At 35.5% G+C, this 16265-nt stretch overlaps 1 protein-coding gene and 1 non-coding gene across 8 annotated transcripts in view; one reads left to right on the top strand and one right to left on the bottom strand.

Moving 5' to 3' along the window:
• The window catches only part of Gpatch8 (G-patch domain containing 8), a 90720-nt gene that overhangs the window by 10582 nt on the left and 63873 nt on the right, over window positions 1-16265 (bottom strand). For all 7 annotated transcript variants that reach the window (XM_047543717.1, XM_047543721.1, XM_047543720.1 and 4 more), the window contains 2 exons: window positions 11942-12085; window positions 39-169 (listed from right to left, as the gene is read on the bottom strand). In XM_047543717.1, the coding sequence (XP_047399673.1) occupies window positions 39-169; window positions 11942-12085 (275 nt within the window). The remainder of the gene's footprint in view (window positions 1-38; window positions 170-11941; window positions 12086-16265) is intronic.
• Window positions 3026-3099, top strand: Trnad-guc (transfer RNA aspartic acid (anticodon GUC)). The gene has a single exon. It is a non-coding gene; the product is annotated as a tRNA-Asp (tRNA).

Below are 16265 nucleotides of genomic sequence, written 5' to 3'. Positions count from 1 at the left end.
TAATTATCTGTAGAAAATTCTGAGGAAAATTTCCTCACCATTCAGCTTGTTTTCTTTGCTCTGCCAACTCATGGAGCCGCCGAAGGGCTTTTTCTTGTTTCTTCTCATCCTTGCGAGATCTTGAAGAGACATTTCGGGCAAACTCTCTCTGTTTGAGATCTTTTAATCTCTGGGTTAATGGAAAGAAAGAAACAGAGGTGGGTGATTTAAAGTAACTGAAAGCAAAGCTTTTAGAAATTTGTCCTCAATCAATGCATACAGTACTAGTGCAGAATACATCATTATACTCTCTTATCATAACCAAAAACATAATAGCTGATTACTTTGTGTATGACACTTGAACTATCTGCATTTCTAATTAGGACAGCATATTATTTGCTTTTTGGGCAATATAAAATTATTTCAGAAGCAATGAGCAAATATTTATAACACTGGCGGAAAGAAAAGGGACTATTTAATCACCTGCTCTTCCAGGATGCAAAACTAGACAAACAGAACATGAGATAAATTGCAGTAACACAGGTCAAAGAAAACAGAAAGGGTTTAGGCTAGTACAGAAAATCGCCCAAGGTGCAAGACCTTAAAAAGCAATGTACAGCTTACATGGGGAGGTTATTTGAATCAGAACAAATAGAAAACATACTTTTATTTCACCATAAATGGTGTTATCTCTTTTCAGCACAATTAGAGATTTCCTGGTAACTATTAAACAAACCCAAGAAAGGTCTTCTAATGCTAGCATGTTCAGAGCTCGCCAGTCTGACCATTTTCATCTGGTCAGTCTGTTGAAATTAGAGAATAATATGTATAGCTTTTCATTCCTTCATGGCCTTGAGAGGAACATCCAGGGGATGGAGAGGGAGAATAGAGATAAGTCAAAAATTTTATTACTTAAAATCCAGATAACAGAATGGTCTTTTATTTTCAGAAGCTACTGTACAATTTTCCTTAAAACAAAAGAAACAACAACCACCAAAAAGAACAGTGCCATGACACACTGGTGACAGAGTCCAGACATATCTATCTGTAATGAAGACAGAACTAAAATTATTTTCAACACATTAGATAATATTTAAAAACAAAGACAAAACATACTCATTAGCTTATGCTTTTACAATAGCATTGAGAAAAGCAATTTGACCCAATATAAAGTGGACATTGCTTTGTGGAAAGGCATGATGTTCAACAGACAAAGGAATTTTCTTACCTAATATTTATGAAATGTATTTTGAGTCTTTTTTAATTGGGAGGAGGAAGGGTAGAAAGACACACACAAAAAAAGATATACAGCTAAAGACACTAGTAGAAAAACTCACTCTTGTGATCTGGGCTCCCAAATTAGAAGGATTTGCTTTCAATACATCAGCTGAAAATGTCACATCACAAAGAAAAAAAAGTAAAAAATAAAACAAGAGTAGAAGAGAAAAAAAAAAAAAATAAAGCAAGCATTACTACACAAGCTCTCTTAGTCAATCTACAAACTATTATACTGAACAATCAAGGACAAAGCCGTCAACTCTAAAAGGGCTGGGGAGAAGGAAGCACCTACACAACATATATAGGTGTACATACACACACACTGACACAGCAAACCCACCTAGATAAATGAAATTATCTGTATTAAAAAAAAAAAAAATTGCTTACAAACTTTAAAAAAGGCCACTGCTGTCTAAAAGCAATTAGTCTTGTTTTCATTTATCTTTATTTTGGGGAAATTCAAATAACCTACAACAGGCAAAACTATTACTGAAGTGTGATGCCCACTTCAATATGGATGACCAACTATTTTAAGTAAAAATGAATTCTAGTTTCTTTTTTCTGATGGAGATGGGGCAGAGAGAAAGGATCCATCAGTCTATTAAATTGTTATTTTAGGCTACAAGCCTAGTTATTTTTCCTTCTCCAAATGCATTCTCCACCCCAAATTTAAATAGAATGTATTTTTCTCTTATCTGCCATCTTTCCCTAAGCCACCTCATAACCTGGAAAGGCTCCTCATGCCCAGTCATTTCCTTATTTCTTACAAATATTTCATCACTTTTAGGAGGCACTTATTAACCTACAGGACAATACTTTCCTAAAGAACAACTTCTTATCAAAGTCTGGCACCTCCAGGTTGAATCAGAGATCAGGCTTTCCAATAATTTAGCAACCAGTTGGTGCCTCCTGGAAGTTGAAAGGATAGGACGAGGTCCACATCATCCTGAAGACATTCTACCTCAAATCCGTGCTACAGGTATACAGATGAAGGTATGGATGGAAGAAAATGGGATGATGCTAATAAAATAAAATTTAAATTGCCTAGGCCCCCTCTAGGCAAATCTATCTTGGTACTCTATAAGGTATAGCAAACACTCCCAATGTCACCTTTATACAAACTCTATTGTCAAATCTGGATTCTCAAAAGTAAAACTGGGAACCCCAAAATTTCACACCAATCTTAGAGATGGGACTTAGCAAACTCTCCCAAATCCAATATATACATTTGAGGTTTCTCAGATAACAACATTCTAGTGATAACAATGGCAAGTGAAGCATTAAGGCTCATATTTTCCTTTACCTAACTCCAAGTCTTTCATTACTGAAATCCCTCATAAGAAGACTGAACTGTCAGCACTTTGTCATAATGCTTATCTAGCAACTGTCATAGTTATTCCTGTCTTTCAGAAAGACAGTATAGATACACAAGATTAAATGTCAAAATAAATGTAAAGCATTTAATAAGTCAAAACTTTTTTCCTTTATGTGGGATAGGAATATAGCTTTATTATCAACCCTGCAGTGCACAGAGCAATATTAAATCTATAGAAGGGGTATGGCAAAAGGCTAGAGGGTAGTGTGATTTTTAACCCCAAATAAAAATTTCTATTATTTATAGAAAAGGTTAATATGAAATATTCTCACATTTCTAGTAGTGACATAATCAAATTATATAATATATTCTTCCAGCTATCACTCAGATAATAGGAACTAAATCTCTCATTTAGAGAAACAAAAATCTGCATAGAAAAGACCTTAGCAGGGCTGGGGATATGGCTCAGTTGGTAGAGTGCTTGCCTGTCAAGCACAAGGCCCTGGGTTCAATCCCCAGCACCACAAAAAGAAAGAGAAAAAGAAAGAAAGAAAGAAAAGACCTTATTTAGCAAATCCTTAACAAATGATCCAGGATTCAGTATTTTAAGTACCAATCAAATTAACTGTGGCTCTTTGGGTTAAAGACATCTTCAAATAAAAATGATATTCCAGTTCTTAAAACACAGTTTAAACAGCGTTAGGCTGGCAGAAAAATGTCTTATTCAGGACACCAGTTACTGCTCTACTAACTCAGAACAGATTACACTAGGAAAATGAGACTCTGGTAAATGTCAATGTGGGTAACAAATTTACAGAAAAAGACAGCCCAGTAGCCATGCACTTCTCTTTAATTGCAGATTTCATAAACAGAAGCATTCTGCCTCATAATGACTACTAAACCAGAGGGACTATGGTAATCAGGCTTCACAGAAGATCATCTTTATAATGACCCTAAAAAAATATGGTAATTTACCACTGAGCTACAATCCAGTATTATTTTATTTTGAGACAGGTTCTCAACAAATTCCTTAGGACCTTGCTAAGTTGCTGAAGCTGGCCTCAAACTTGCAATCCTCCTGCCTCAGCCTCCCCCAAATATGGCTTCTTTCTATAGGGTTTATAGAACTTTTAAGACAGTTATTACTTTGTCACCTGAAAGGAGCAGCACCTTCTAAATTGTGTTTGAACTGGGAATAAATGAAACAAAAAATATTTCTGCACATAATTTCCCTAACAAAATATTAAGAGTCTAAGAAAAAATATATATATTTTGTTATCTTCTGGTGTTATCCTTTCTTCTTCTATCACAACAAAATTTTATTCTAGGAGTTTATGTTTGCTTGAGTCTATTTAACTAGGAATAAGTCTAATTATTATTCTCAAGTATTTAAAGTCTATTATCTGGATTAAATTAGTTAATTAATTATCCACAGCACTGGGGATTGAACCCAGTGGCACCCTACCACTGAGCTACATCCCCAGCCCTTTTCAGTTTTTATTTTGAGAAAGGGTCTCACAAAATTGCTGAAGTTGTTCTCAAACTTGCAACCCTCCTGCTTCAGCCTTCTAAGTACCTGGGATTATAAGTGTACTCTGGTGCACCCAGCTTCTATCATCTAAATTTAAAGAAAAACCAAAACAAAACAAAAAACCGAAGTTCCCACAGGAAAGGTATTTTAGGAATCATAAAGCAGGCAGAGGTTAAAGTTCAATACTCTCTATGCCACTAAAAATCCTATGTTCTTCATTAACTCAGCTCTGGAGAGAAAGCCTGATTTTGTCTCTTCAGGGTTAAAAGATTATTCATGGTTTGATTCTCTAATCAAACAGTAACTAGAACAAGGACAGAGGCTGTCCTAACACTGCACTGCCTATACTGTTGTTTGTTGTATGACAAAAAACAGATGTTCCATAAACATTTATCAAATTGGTTTCACTTTTGTTTTATTTTCTTTCATTCACTCATTTACCCATTCATTAGTACTGGGGATTGAACCTAGGGGAACTCTTATCCCCAGGGATGTACACAGGGTCTCATTAAGTTGCTTAGGGCCTCACTAAGTTGCTGAAGCTGGCTTTGGACTTGTGATCCTCTTGCCTCAGCCTCCTAAGCCACTGGGATAAACAGGTGTGTGCCACTGCACCCAGCAAGCATATTTCCAAGGTTTATATATGTTAAACATAGCAGTGAGTTATTTTTTCTTACTGACAATATAATATTACCTTGTATGGTTACACTATAGTTTATTCATCAACATGTATAGCTTTGGGTTGTTTCTATGTTTGGTTATTATGAATAATGCTGCTATGAACACTATTGTACAAGTTTTTGTGTAGACATGTTTTCATTTCTATGGGTCATATGGTAATTCTAGGTTTTAATATTTTCAGTAAGTATCAATCTGTCTTCCAGAAGGGCTGTACCATCTTATTATGGTATTAGCAATGTAGGAGGAGGGTTCAACCTTCTTCATAACCTCTCCTACAATTATGAATTATGCCTTGCCTTTTTTGGGGGTAGGGGGTACTGAGAATGAAACTCAGGGCTCATACATACTAAGTATGTGCTCTACCACTGAAGTACATCCCCAGCCTTATGTCTTTTTATTTTAGACATTCCAGTGGGTGTGAAACGGTATCTCATTGTGTGAATATTAAGTATAGCATATATCCTTCCAGACCATATCTGGAGACAAAGATTTGTCCTGTAAGTAAGATTTGAAGGAACATAATTTATAAGGGATACTTCAGTTCAAAACAAATAGAAGAGCAGCATCTCAGTTAAGAATTCTCTTTAAAGCACTGTCACTCACAAACTTGTATTAAGCTTTACTCTTGCTTTAATCTTTCAGGTTACATTAGAACATAGTCTAATCCCAGAATTTCCAAACCACAGCGTATCACTATGATGAATTTAAGATTAATGGGCAGAAAACAGGTTGAAATGGCACAACATGAAAAAGGTTGAATCATTTTTATTTATATTGGGACTGTGTGGCAAGATAAAGAGCAATCAGAAATACATAAGAGAAAGCCTATTTACCTGCAATATAAGTTCTGGAAGGGTGTAAGATTACCACTACTCATAAAAGCAGAACATTTCCCTAAATGACAAAGATTCCCCTAAGAAGACAAAGATTTTCCCCTTAATTAGGTTGTGATTGCTGGGTTTAAATACTCTAATTCCAAAGTTAAGCAGAGGGGATGAGTACATAAGACTTAAAAGGTGAAAAGGCTCAAAACATACTCAATTTGTGGAGAACTCTAAAAGGATTAAATTTTCTATCAAGTGAAATAGTCCCAACGAAAATGACATCTATAGTAACACTAAATACAAATGGATTTAAAATTTTCACCTATTTGTCAGAGGTTAGTAAAATAAAACTCCATTATGCTCAAGTTCTGAGATGCACTCCTCTCTTCATATTTGTTGTTCTGTCTCTCCCCCTCTTTACCCAGTGCTGGAGATGGAACACATGCTAGACAAGTGCTGGACCACTGAGCTATGCCCCCAGTCCTTTTCTGTTTCTCAAAGCATAGCTTCAGAAGTGAACTGTGTTGTTTAAGTCAACATTTATGAACCTTTGGGATTCCTAAGTACTTTATGATTTTTCACTTTTGCCAATATAATTACTTTCCATGTTTTTTTTTAAAGGATAAATATTCAATGAATACCCAAAATACACAATACCTAAAGAATGGCTTCAGAAGTATCTAATCTTGGTGGTTTTATGAGTTTGTAGAAGTGTTGTAATCTCTTCATTTTAGCCCTTAGAGTACCTTCTCTTATCTTGACTTTTTCATTTACTTCTGCATTCTTTCTTCACTGAGTATCAACACAGCACTTAAAAAGAAACCTGGTCTACATTTCTTCAAATATGTAGTGGCTTGGCAGAGGTACAACTGGTTTTGATGTGCCTATATGTCCTGATGCTATATGCCTGAAGCACACAGGGAATCAAATGCTGGAAAATATCTTGAGAGACAAATATCCAATAACTAAGTAGTAAAACCTCAAGTGGAAAGTGACCACTCAAAATTTTAGTGAAGTCTTTGTGAAGTCCAAAAATGATCATTTCTTCTATCATCAAGGAATTTCTCAGAATACACTTAAATTCAGAACCTATTTCATTTTTGACCAATGAGGAAAATTCTAAAAATTGTTTTGTCATTTGTAATATATGCAACTGGGTACTGAAGTATTAAAAAGCAGCTGCAACAGTTGAGACAAAGCTAACCAAACAATGTACTAATAAATTCCATTCTATAATTCATATTAGAGAAATCAAAACTAGTACCATTATTCACAGCTGAAACAGACCTTGGTATTAAATAAGATTTCAGTCTTTTCAGGACATGTAAAAAGTACAGGGGTGGGGCTAGGGAGATAGCTCAGTCCGTAGAGTGCTTGCCTTGTAAGCACAAGGTCCTGGGTTCGATCCCCAGCACCCAAAAAAAAAGAAAAAAAAAAAAGTACAGGGGTTTTCATACTAAGGTTATCTTAGCAGAAAAAAGAGGCAGGCTGAAAGCATCTTTCCTGACTGAGATTCTGATTTCTTTAGGTTAAAGGAATTTCTGAAACTACTTTACAATGATATTTTGACAAGTGATCAGATTATCACACACTGAAATAGCAAGGAAGTTGGTACCAACACCAAGCGTAAGGGCATAACTTTTCAATGTGATACTTTCTCAAGAGTCAGTCAGAACTCATGGGGGTGGGAGTGGGAAGGTCACAAACTCAAGTGTTCGAAGGGTTTGGCAAATAACATAATGGGTCACACAGACTGATGTATGAGAAAAGATTAAAACCGTAGCTATTTGGAGATTGAACAGAGACAGCTTTAATTAATGCTTATGTTGAAATGTAGGCCCAAGGTCAGATATTTCAATGCAAGCCAAAGCCTGAATTATGTAAATTCTCCTAAATTTTTTTTTTTTAAATATAAGAGATGGGGTCTTGCTATATTGTACACAATGGCCCTGAACTGCTAGGCTCAAGTGATCCTCTGCCTCAAGTCTCTCAAGTAGCTGGAACTACAGAAATGCATCATTGTGCCCTGCTTTGATTTTTTTTTTTAAATATTGGGAACCAATTCAAATTAAAGGGAGAAAAAAACACCACCATGAAGACCAGACAAAGTACATGGGTGAGACAATTTGTGTGTGATCTGCTTATGTGCTTGAAGGACCCTTAGTGGCATAAATAGAAGATAAAATTAAAAGAATTGAAAAAGAAAGAAAAGAAAAATAAACAAGCAAACAAAAGAAGACTCCTGAGTAGGTAACAAGGGACCAAGAAGGGGGGGAATGGCACTGACCATTACTATTATTATTATTTATTATTATTTTCCCAGTACTGGGGATTGAACCCATGGCCTTGTGCATGTGAGGCTAGCACTCTACCACTAAGCTACATCTCCAGCCTTTTATTTATTTTATTTTATTTTGGGGGGGCAGGGGTACTAGGGATTTAACCCAGGGGCAATTTACTACTGAGTTACGTCCCTGATGCTTTTTATTTTTTCTTTTGACACAGGTCTTATTAAGTTGCTGAGGCTGGACTTGAATTTGCAGTCTTCCTATCTCAATCTCCTGAGCTGCTGGGATTATAGGTGTGCACTACTGTGAATGGCTCCAGTCTTTAAAAAAAATTTTTTTGAGACAGTATCTTGTTAAGTGTCCCAGGGTGGCCTCAAGCTTGAGATCCTCCTGCCTCAGCTTCCTCAGTCACTGGGATTACAGGCATGTACCACTGTATCCAGCTCCAGACAAGCATTTTTTTAAATATGCAAATGATTTAAAAAGTAAGGATGTAGGGATGGAAAAATATTTAGTTTCAATTAAACTTAAAATGAAGCCAACAGAGGTAGGAGATGATCAACTTTAATGTTTACTCAGTGTGCAGGTGCATTAGAACTTATAAAAATAGATTCAAAAGTTTAACAGTAGGGCCCATCCTTGGAGAGTTCAAAATGTAATAAAACTGATCACTTTAAACTACTGAAAAGAGTCAAAATGTTCCACTAATTTTTACATTTATGAATATTAAGTTACATCTTAATATTTTTACATTAATGACTTCACAAGACCTTAGAAAACTTGAGAAAAACTAGTAGAGGGAAAGGCACATAACACCTTCCTTCACTAAGAGGGAAAAAAATCCCACCATAATTAAGGGCAACTATAAAGCTCCTTTTTTGAGGGATTATTTGGGCTTAGTAAAGGTAAAGGTATTTTCAGGGTCCTGCATATATTAGCAGTTTACCACTAAAAGGTCATTTCTTTGAAAAACTTCAATAGTCAAAATTTGATGGAAGATGCAAACTAATAATTACTAATGTGGGGTAAAGTACTTACCTATTATCTCAGATTCATAATAATCCTGTGTGCCTTCCTGGAAGACAAGACAGGGTGTCTTTATGATTTTATAGCATGAATTTGGAAAAATGGTAGGCCCATTTGTACGGTGAGTTCGTGTCCATCAAAGAGGAAGGAAAAATATACCCTGTCTCTTATTAGGGGTTATTTAGTTGTGTTATACAAAGGTCAACTAAAGGTTCCTTAGAAATTCTAAGCGAAGAAAAGAATTGCATAAAATTTTAGTACTGATTTTTTTTGTTGATATATTTATAACATCCTATTTCAAGGTTCTACCATTTGTAGTAAAATAGCAGTATGAAGAAAGGTTTTGAAAAGGCCTTCATTTCAACCAAATGAGCAAGACTCCACCAAAAACTAAACAAAAAAATTAACTTAAAGTACATCTGTTCTCTTTTTAATAGTTAAGAAATGAACTCATGTATTCATTAATCATACAAGTTATAAATTTTTCCCAGACCAGGGGTCACAGATATTGTCTATTTCAGTGGACAGGTAGTTCATGAGTTCTCTATGAGAAATTCTTAATTTTATATTTTCATTTTGATGATAATCTAAAAAAGAGTATAATAAATGAATATTTTGTGTCACCTAGATGAGTACTTCATAAATGTCTAGAATGTCACTAGAGATGTAAAATGATAATATGCTTGTACTAAGCAAAGTCCAAATGATATTACAATATCATATGTATTTAAAGGTTTTCAGTAGCTCTAAGAGTATAGCGCTTTGTAACCTCAGCACTATTGATTGCCATTTTGGTCCAGGTAATTCTTTGTTTCAACGGGTTTCCTATGCATTGTAAGAATGCCTCTAACCACTTCGTGTTGGTAACACTACCCCCCACTAGAAGGGACAACCAAAAATGTCTACAGACATTGCCAAGTGCCCCTGGGGGACAAAATCTCCCCAAGTTGAGAACTACTGCAACGGAGAACAGTACAGAGAACAGTGGTGAAAGAACTGAGTTAACACAAGGTGTGCAAGATAGTAAACAGATCAAATTCAATGAACCAAAGCTGTAACAATTTCTACTACACTCAGGTTGAGAGCAACACCACTAAAATGTTATCATAAGTCACAATAAATTAAGGTCCACATGAATTTTATTAGTTCTATAATTTAGTTCAGATTTAATTTGTAAATCTGTTTTGATAGAATTGCTCCCTTTAAAAAGCAATTAAAAAAAAAGACTTCACTAAAATAAAAAAGCAATCATTTTTCTATACAGTATTCAAATTTGAGTTATACTTCCCCTGGTTTACTTCTAGCTTAAACTTTATTTAAAAATCTTCCCATCCACTGAAAGTATAATTCTTTCTATACATTCTTTTTGTGCCTGAAGTATCATCTGGGGTCTTTTAATATATCATAGATACTTCTTAACTCAAGAAATTCTCAAGAGCTCAAAAAAGTAGGTATGTACCTTTGTCTTTGTTGTTAATTCTATTAAAAATTATCACCTGAAAATTTGAAATTATAAACACAGTGAAAAACTAGAAAAGTTACTGGATAAACAATATTCACATTGGGTGTGGGAGCACACACCCGTAATCCCAGCAGCTAGGGAGGCTGAGACAGGAGGATCACAAGTTCAAAATCAGCCTCAGCAACTTAGGAAGGCTGTAAGCAACCTAGAGACCCTGTCTCCAAAAAAAAAAAAAAAGGGGGGGGGGGGCTGCAAATGTGGCTCAGTGACTAAGTGCCCTTGGGTTCACTCCCTGGTACCAAAAAAAAAAAAAAAAAAAAGTATTCTGTTTTGAAAGATTAACTGCCAATATATCTTCTCCATATATATGCTCTTTAAATTTCTCAAGCACAGCTGACAACGTCCAATATCCCAAAGGAAGGTAATAAATTGAAAAGCTACCTTGAATATAATTTTATCCAGAAGAATCTTAACTTGGTTAGGTATGATTAAATGTGGAAAGGATTATTAAAAAAATAAAAAAATAAAAAAATCACAACTAGCTTACAAACTCTCCTTGTCACAATAAAATTTGGTCAAAGCTTGCCTTTTTTTTTTTTGCGGTGCTGGGGATTGAACCCAGGGCCTTGTGCTTGACTCTACCAACTGAGCTATACCCCTAGCCCAAAGCTTGCCTTTGTGCACTGAAATCTTCATCTTCCACTGGTTGGATGGAAGATGAAGGAAAAGCTTTAAAAAAAAAAAAAAAGTTCCAGCTTAGAGACACAAAATTGTAAGTCTAACAAATAAGATTTTTACCCCACAAAGACATAGCAAATCATGCAAAGACCCACGAAATCAAAAGACTCAAAATTCTTTAATAAGTCATATTTTGTTTACAGATCCTAAAAATTCATTTCCCCTTTCTAAATCTCCCAGAGGAATTACTGCCAGGAACTAATTAGTTACAAGTTTCTTTTCTAACTCCATAAAAACAAAAGAATGCAAAGAAAGTATAATTAATTTCTTAACTCTTCCAACATGCAGCATTAGAGATGTTCTTTGTTTATTTTAAAAGTTAGACAGCATCCAATTTTATTTTCCTTCTCAAGATTTATCCACCTTCCAAGGTAGTGAATAATAAAATGACTTACTGGTAGAAAACAACAGTCAATAAAACATGAACTCTTATACTCACAGGTTGAAAAGACCACAGCTTAGAATAACTCTTTAAAGTTTCACAAAGGGAGAAATGGAAACAAGGCTTCCAACAATCTTAGCTGAATTACCAAGTGAAATACAAATTTAGAAATTCCTCAAAGCCACAAACATATAAGACAGGAAACTCACAATTCTTCATTCTACTTAACATAGTTGGGGAGTGGCAGGGAAAGGAAGGGGTGTCTATGTCAGGATTTCTGCTACTGAGAAAATCAAGTATGTTAGATGACTTCAAATAAAGACTGGAAGACACAAGAAACCATAGTCACCAAGTTTTCTGGGTATGCTCATAAAATTCAAAAGTGACAGCAAGAGATAAAGTATCTTTTGCCTCATTAGGAAATAATTATCCCTCACCTGCTTGTGTGCATGATCATAGGAGTTAATGTGGTTATCAAATTCCTGATGTTTCTGATACTGTTTATCACAGAGTTCACAGTAAAAGTTGGCTCTGAGGTCTTCCAAGGCTTTAGCAATTGCCTTCTCTTTGTCGACATAATCCTGTAAGAACCAGAAAATAAAAAGAAAAAATAAACTTGGTAGAACCTAAAATGAATGTTATAAATAAGTCTCATATAAGCAAAGAGAACTTTCATAAAATTTAGTGGAACTAGTAAAAACTGGGTGAAACACAGTGGCAATTTGGTGGGGCAATTTGTGTGTGGTTGAACTAACAGTTATTTTCAAAACAAAACCTGAGTGTAATTTTACTTTCTTTTGGCAATATGGCAGACAAGATACTCTAAACTGCCCTACTCCATCACTGGCTAAAAACTAATCAGATTCAATATAAAACAATATTTATTTATTTACTTATTTAGTGCTGGGGATTGAACTGAGGGGTGCTTAATGACTGAGCTATATCCCCAACCCTTTTTGTTTTTTATTTTGAGACAGGGTCTCACTAAGTTTCTTAGTGAGAAACAAACTAAAATGCTGAGGCTGGCCTTGAACTTGTGATCCTCCTGTCTCAGCCTTCCAAGCTTCTGGGATTACAGGCATGTACCACCATGCCTGGTTTATTTTTAATTTTGAGACAGTGCCTTGCTAAGTTGCTGAGGCTGGTCTCAAACTTGCAATCCTATTGCCTCAGCCTCCTCAGTCAGTGGGATTACAGGTGTGAGTCACCATTCCTGGCTTACAACAATTTTTAATGCACTGCTGGAAGAATAGGAAAAAAAAAATCACCAAAAGGGGCCACAGGAGAAAAACAAAACTAAACTAAACTAAACTATGATCTGAAATTGAAATCAGAGTTCCTTAGGATATGTGAGTGACATTAGGATTGACATATTGACATATTCCTTAGGATATGTGAGTGACACTGGGATTTGAACAAGGTGAGGTATAAAATCCAAGAACCTTCATTAAACAGAGGAACATGGGATGGGGAGAAATTCCAGGATCTTTTCATCTTGGCAGAAGGAACCAAAAATCCTCTGAGAAGGCACACTAAAAGTTGGGAATGTCATGGTGCACACCTATAACCCCAGGAGGCTGAGGCAAAAAGATTGCAAGTTCAAGGCTAGGCTGAGTCACTTAGGGAGATCCTGTCTCAAAATAAAAAATAAAAAGGGTTGGAATGTGGCTCAGTGGTACAGTGACCCTGGGTTTAATCCCCAGTAAGCCATACCATCCCACCAAAAAAAGAAAAAAAAAAAAAAAAAAAAAAAAAAAAAAAAAAAAAGAATATCCAGTGTCATTGTTTATTAGGGAAATGCCAACTTCCCACAATGAGATACCAATTCAAATCCAATAGGATGCTATAATAAAATAAAAAAAACAAGCATTGGTAAGGATAAACAGAAATGAAATTCTCATATACTACTGATGGGAATATAAAATGATATAGGTGCTTTGTAAAGAATCCAGCAGTTCCTCAAAAAGTTTAACACAGAGTTATCATATGACCAGAAATTCTAGACCAAAATTCTAGACTAAAGAACCGAAAAACAAAGTTGGGGGGCTGTGATTGTGGCTCAGTGGTATGGTGCTTGCCTAGCACCCATGAGGCCCTAGGTTTGATCCTCAGCACCACAAAAAAATAAATAAAACAAGGTATTTTGTTTATTTACAACTGAAACACACACACACACACAAACCAAAGTTGGGCATGGTGGTGCACACCAGGATCCCAGTGACTTGGGAGCCTGAGGCAGGAGGACCAGCCTGGGCAACTTAGCAAGGCCCTGTCTCAAAATAAAAAAATAAAAATGGATGGGGAATGTAGCTCAGTGGTAGAATACCCCTAGGTTTACTCTCTAATGCCGCAAAAAATATTTTTAAAAATGTTCACAGACAAATTTTATAACAATGCTCACAGTCACATTATTCTTAACACACACACACAAAACAGTCCATCAACTGATGAACAGATAAATTGCCATATATTCATAAAATGTCATTATTTTGCAATAGAAATTACTGATACATGCAATAACATGGAAGAACCTTGAAAACATAGCTAAATGAAAGGAATGAGACACCAAAACAAACTGTATAATTCCATATATTTGAAATACTCAGAACAGGAAAATCTATGGAAACAAAGCAGATTAGTGGTTACCAAGGGAATGGGGAAAGGAGGAGAAACAAATGACTAAAGGGTACTAGGGTCTTTTTGGGGTAATGTAAATGTGCCAGAATTAGTGGTGATGGGTGTACAACATTGTGAATATGCTTAAAATCATTTAACTATAGTAATATAAAATGGTTTAATTGGTCAATATGGTGTTATACGAATTTTATCATCATCATCATCAACAACAAAAATCTACCTTAAAAATGCAAGATAATGATAACCCAAATTCAGGATAGTGCTTACCTCTAAAGGAGGAAGAAATGGAATGAAATCATAAAGTTAATGATAATGCTTTTTTCCTAAACTAAGTAGAAGATAAACAACTGCTTATAGTTTTTCTTTGTATCTTATACATATGTTAAAAATACCTGGTCAATATTTAATAAAATAATAAAGTGCCAAATGGGTCTATAGCTGTTTTTTCTGTTAAGGCCAAATAGCTATCCAGCTTTAAGAGTATATACAACTTTTTTTTTTTTTTTAAGAGTATATACAACTTTTAAGACCAGCCCAATAGCGCATGTCTGTAATCCTGAACCACTGGGGATGTTGAAGTAGGAGGATCCCAAGTTCAAGGCCCAACTGGGCAACTTAGTGATACCCTGTCTCAAAATTAAAAAATAAGAAAAGAGCTGGGGATATAACCCAATGGCAGAATGTTTGCCTAGCATGCGTGAGGCTGTGGATTCGATCTCTAGTACTGCGGAAAAACAAAAATTTAAGCCAGGTGCACTGAGATGTGCCTGTAGTCCCAACTATTCTGGAGTGGGAGGTAGAAGGATGGTATGTGCCCAGGAGATGAGATCAGCCTGGTCAACACAGCGACATCACCTCAAAAAATACATAAAAAATGAAAATGTGTGTATTTCAGACAATTCAAATATATCTGGCTTTTCCCATTTTCTCAAATAACTTATTTATTCCACTAATATAGAGAGTACTTCAATGCCAGGCACTGTACAGAATATAGTGTTTTTATTGGCAAAACAATAGACACAGTCTCTCTCCTCAAAGCCCTTTCTGCCCAGTACAGTAGTATATTACAAATAAGTGAATAAACAAAAATTCATCATTATAAATTAGAAGAGAGGATGTTGCAAGAGAATAAGGTAGGAAGGAGAATTGTTTAAATTGGTTGACTAGGCAAGGTCTCTAGTGAGGTAACATTAAAGTTAAGGTCTGAAGGATAAAAACTAACTCTTAAAAGATTATGAAACATGGTGTCATGACAATTCCTGGCTATAGACAGAGCACAGACAGAAAAAGAGTCCAAGTCTGGACCTGAATAATGCCAATATCCAAAGTACAGGCAGAAAAAGGGGACAACAAAAGAATCTACATAGAAGCAGCAATAGAGATAAGAAAAGAGAAATTTACAAAAGTATAAAAACTTCAAAAAATTAAAGGACCTGGGTGTGGTGGGTGCACACCTGTAACCCCAGCAACTTGGGAGGCCAAGGCAGGAGGACTCCAACAAATTTGAGGCCAGCCTGGGCAACTTAGTGAGAACCTGTCTCAAAACAAAAAATGAAAAGGAACTGGGAATATAGCTTAGTGGTAAAGCACATCTAGGTTAGATCCCCAGTTACACACACACACACATACACACACACACAGAGAAAAAGGAATGTGATATTTCTATGTCTTGGGCATGTATTAAACTTTGTCCTCTTAAGAAAATGTTTTAGAGACAGAATGGCCCATTGTATTGAGTGCTGCCAAGAAATAGAATAGGGAATAAATATTGAAAAGGTCTATTGGATTTAACAAACAGAGTATTTAGTGGTCTTAAATAAAGTGGCTCAGTAAAAAGTACAAAAGCTAGTATGACTGGGTTGACAAGTGAATACAGAAGAATAGAAAGAAAATGGGGAAGGAAGGTGGAAGAGGGGAGATTTCACCATATTATAATTCCAGATAAAATAAAACACACACAAAATTTAGAATATAGCTGAGTTTAAAAATAAGAAAAGGGTAGTTCCCACCTGTATAATAAGGTCTCAAAAAGTCTACAAAAATCTCGGATATCAAGGATTGGTCTCGTCCTTAAAATGTGGAGCAGAAACAACACTGTATCATCATCCTTTGTCCTTTGAAATC

Source organism: Sciurus carolinensis, chromosome 3 (genome assembly GCF_902686445.1).
Source record: "Sciurus carolinensis chromosome 3, mSciCar1.2, whole genome shotgun sequence".
NCBI lineage: Eukaryota > Metazoa > Chordata > Mammalia > Rodentia > Sciuridae > Sciurus > Sciurus carolinensis.
This window is presented reverse-complemented; position numbering and strand designations above follow the sequence as displayed.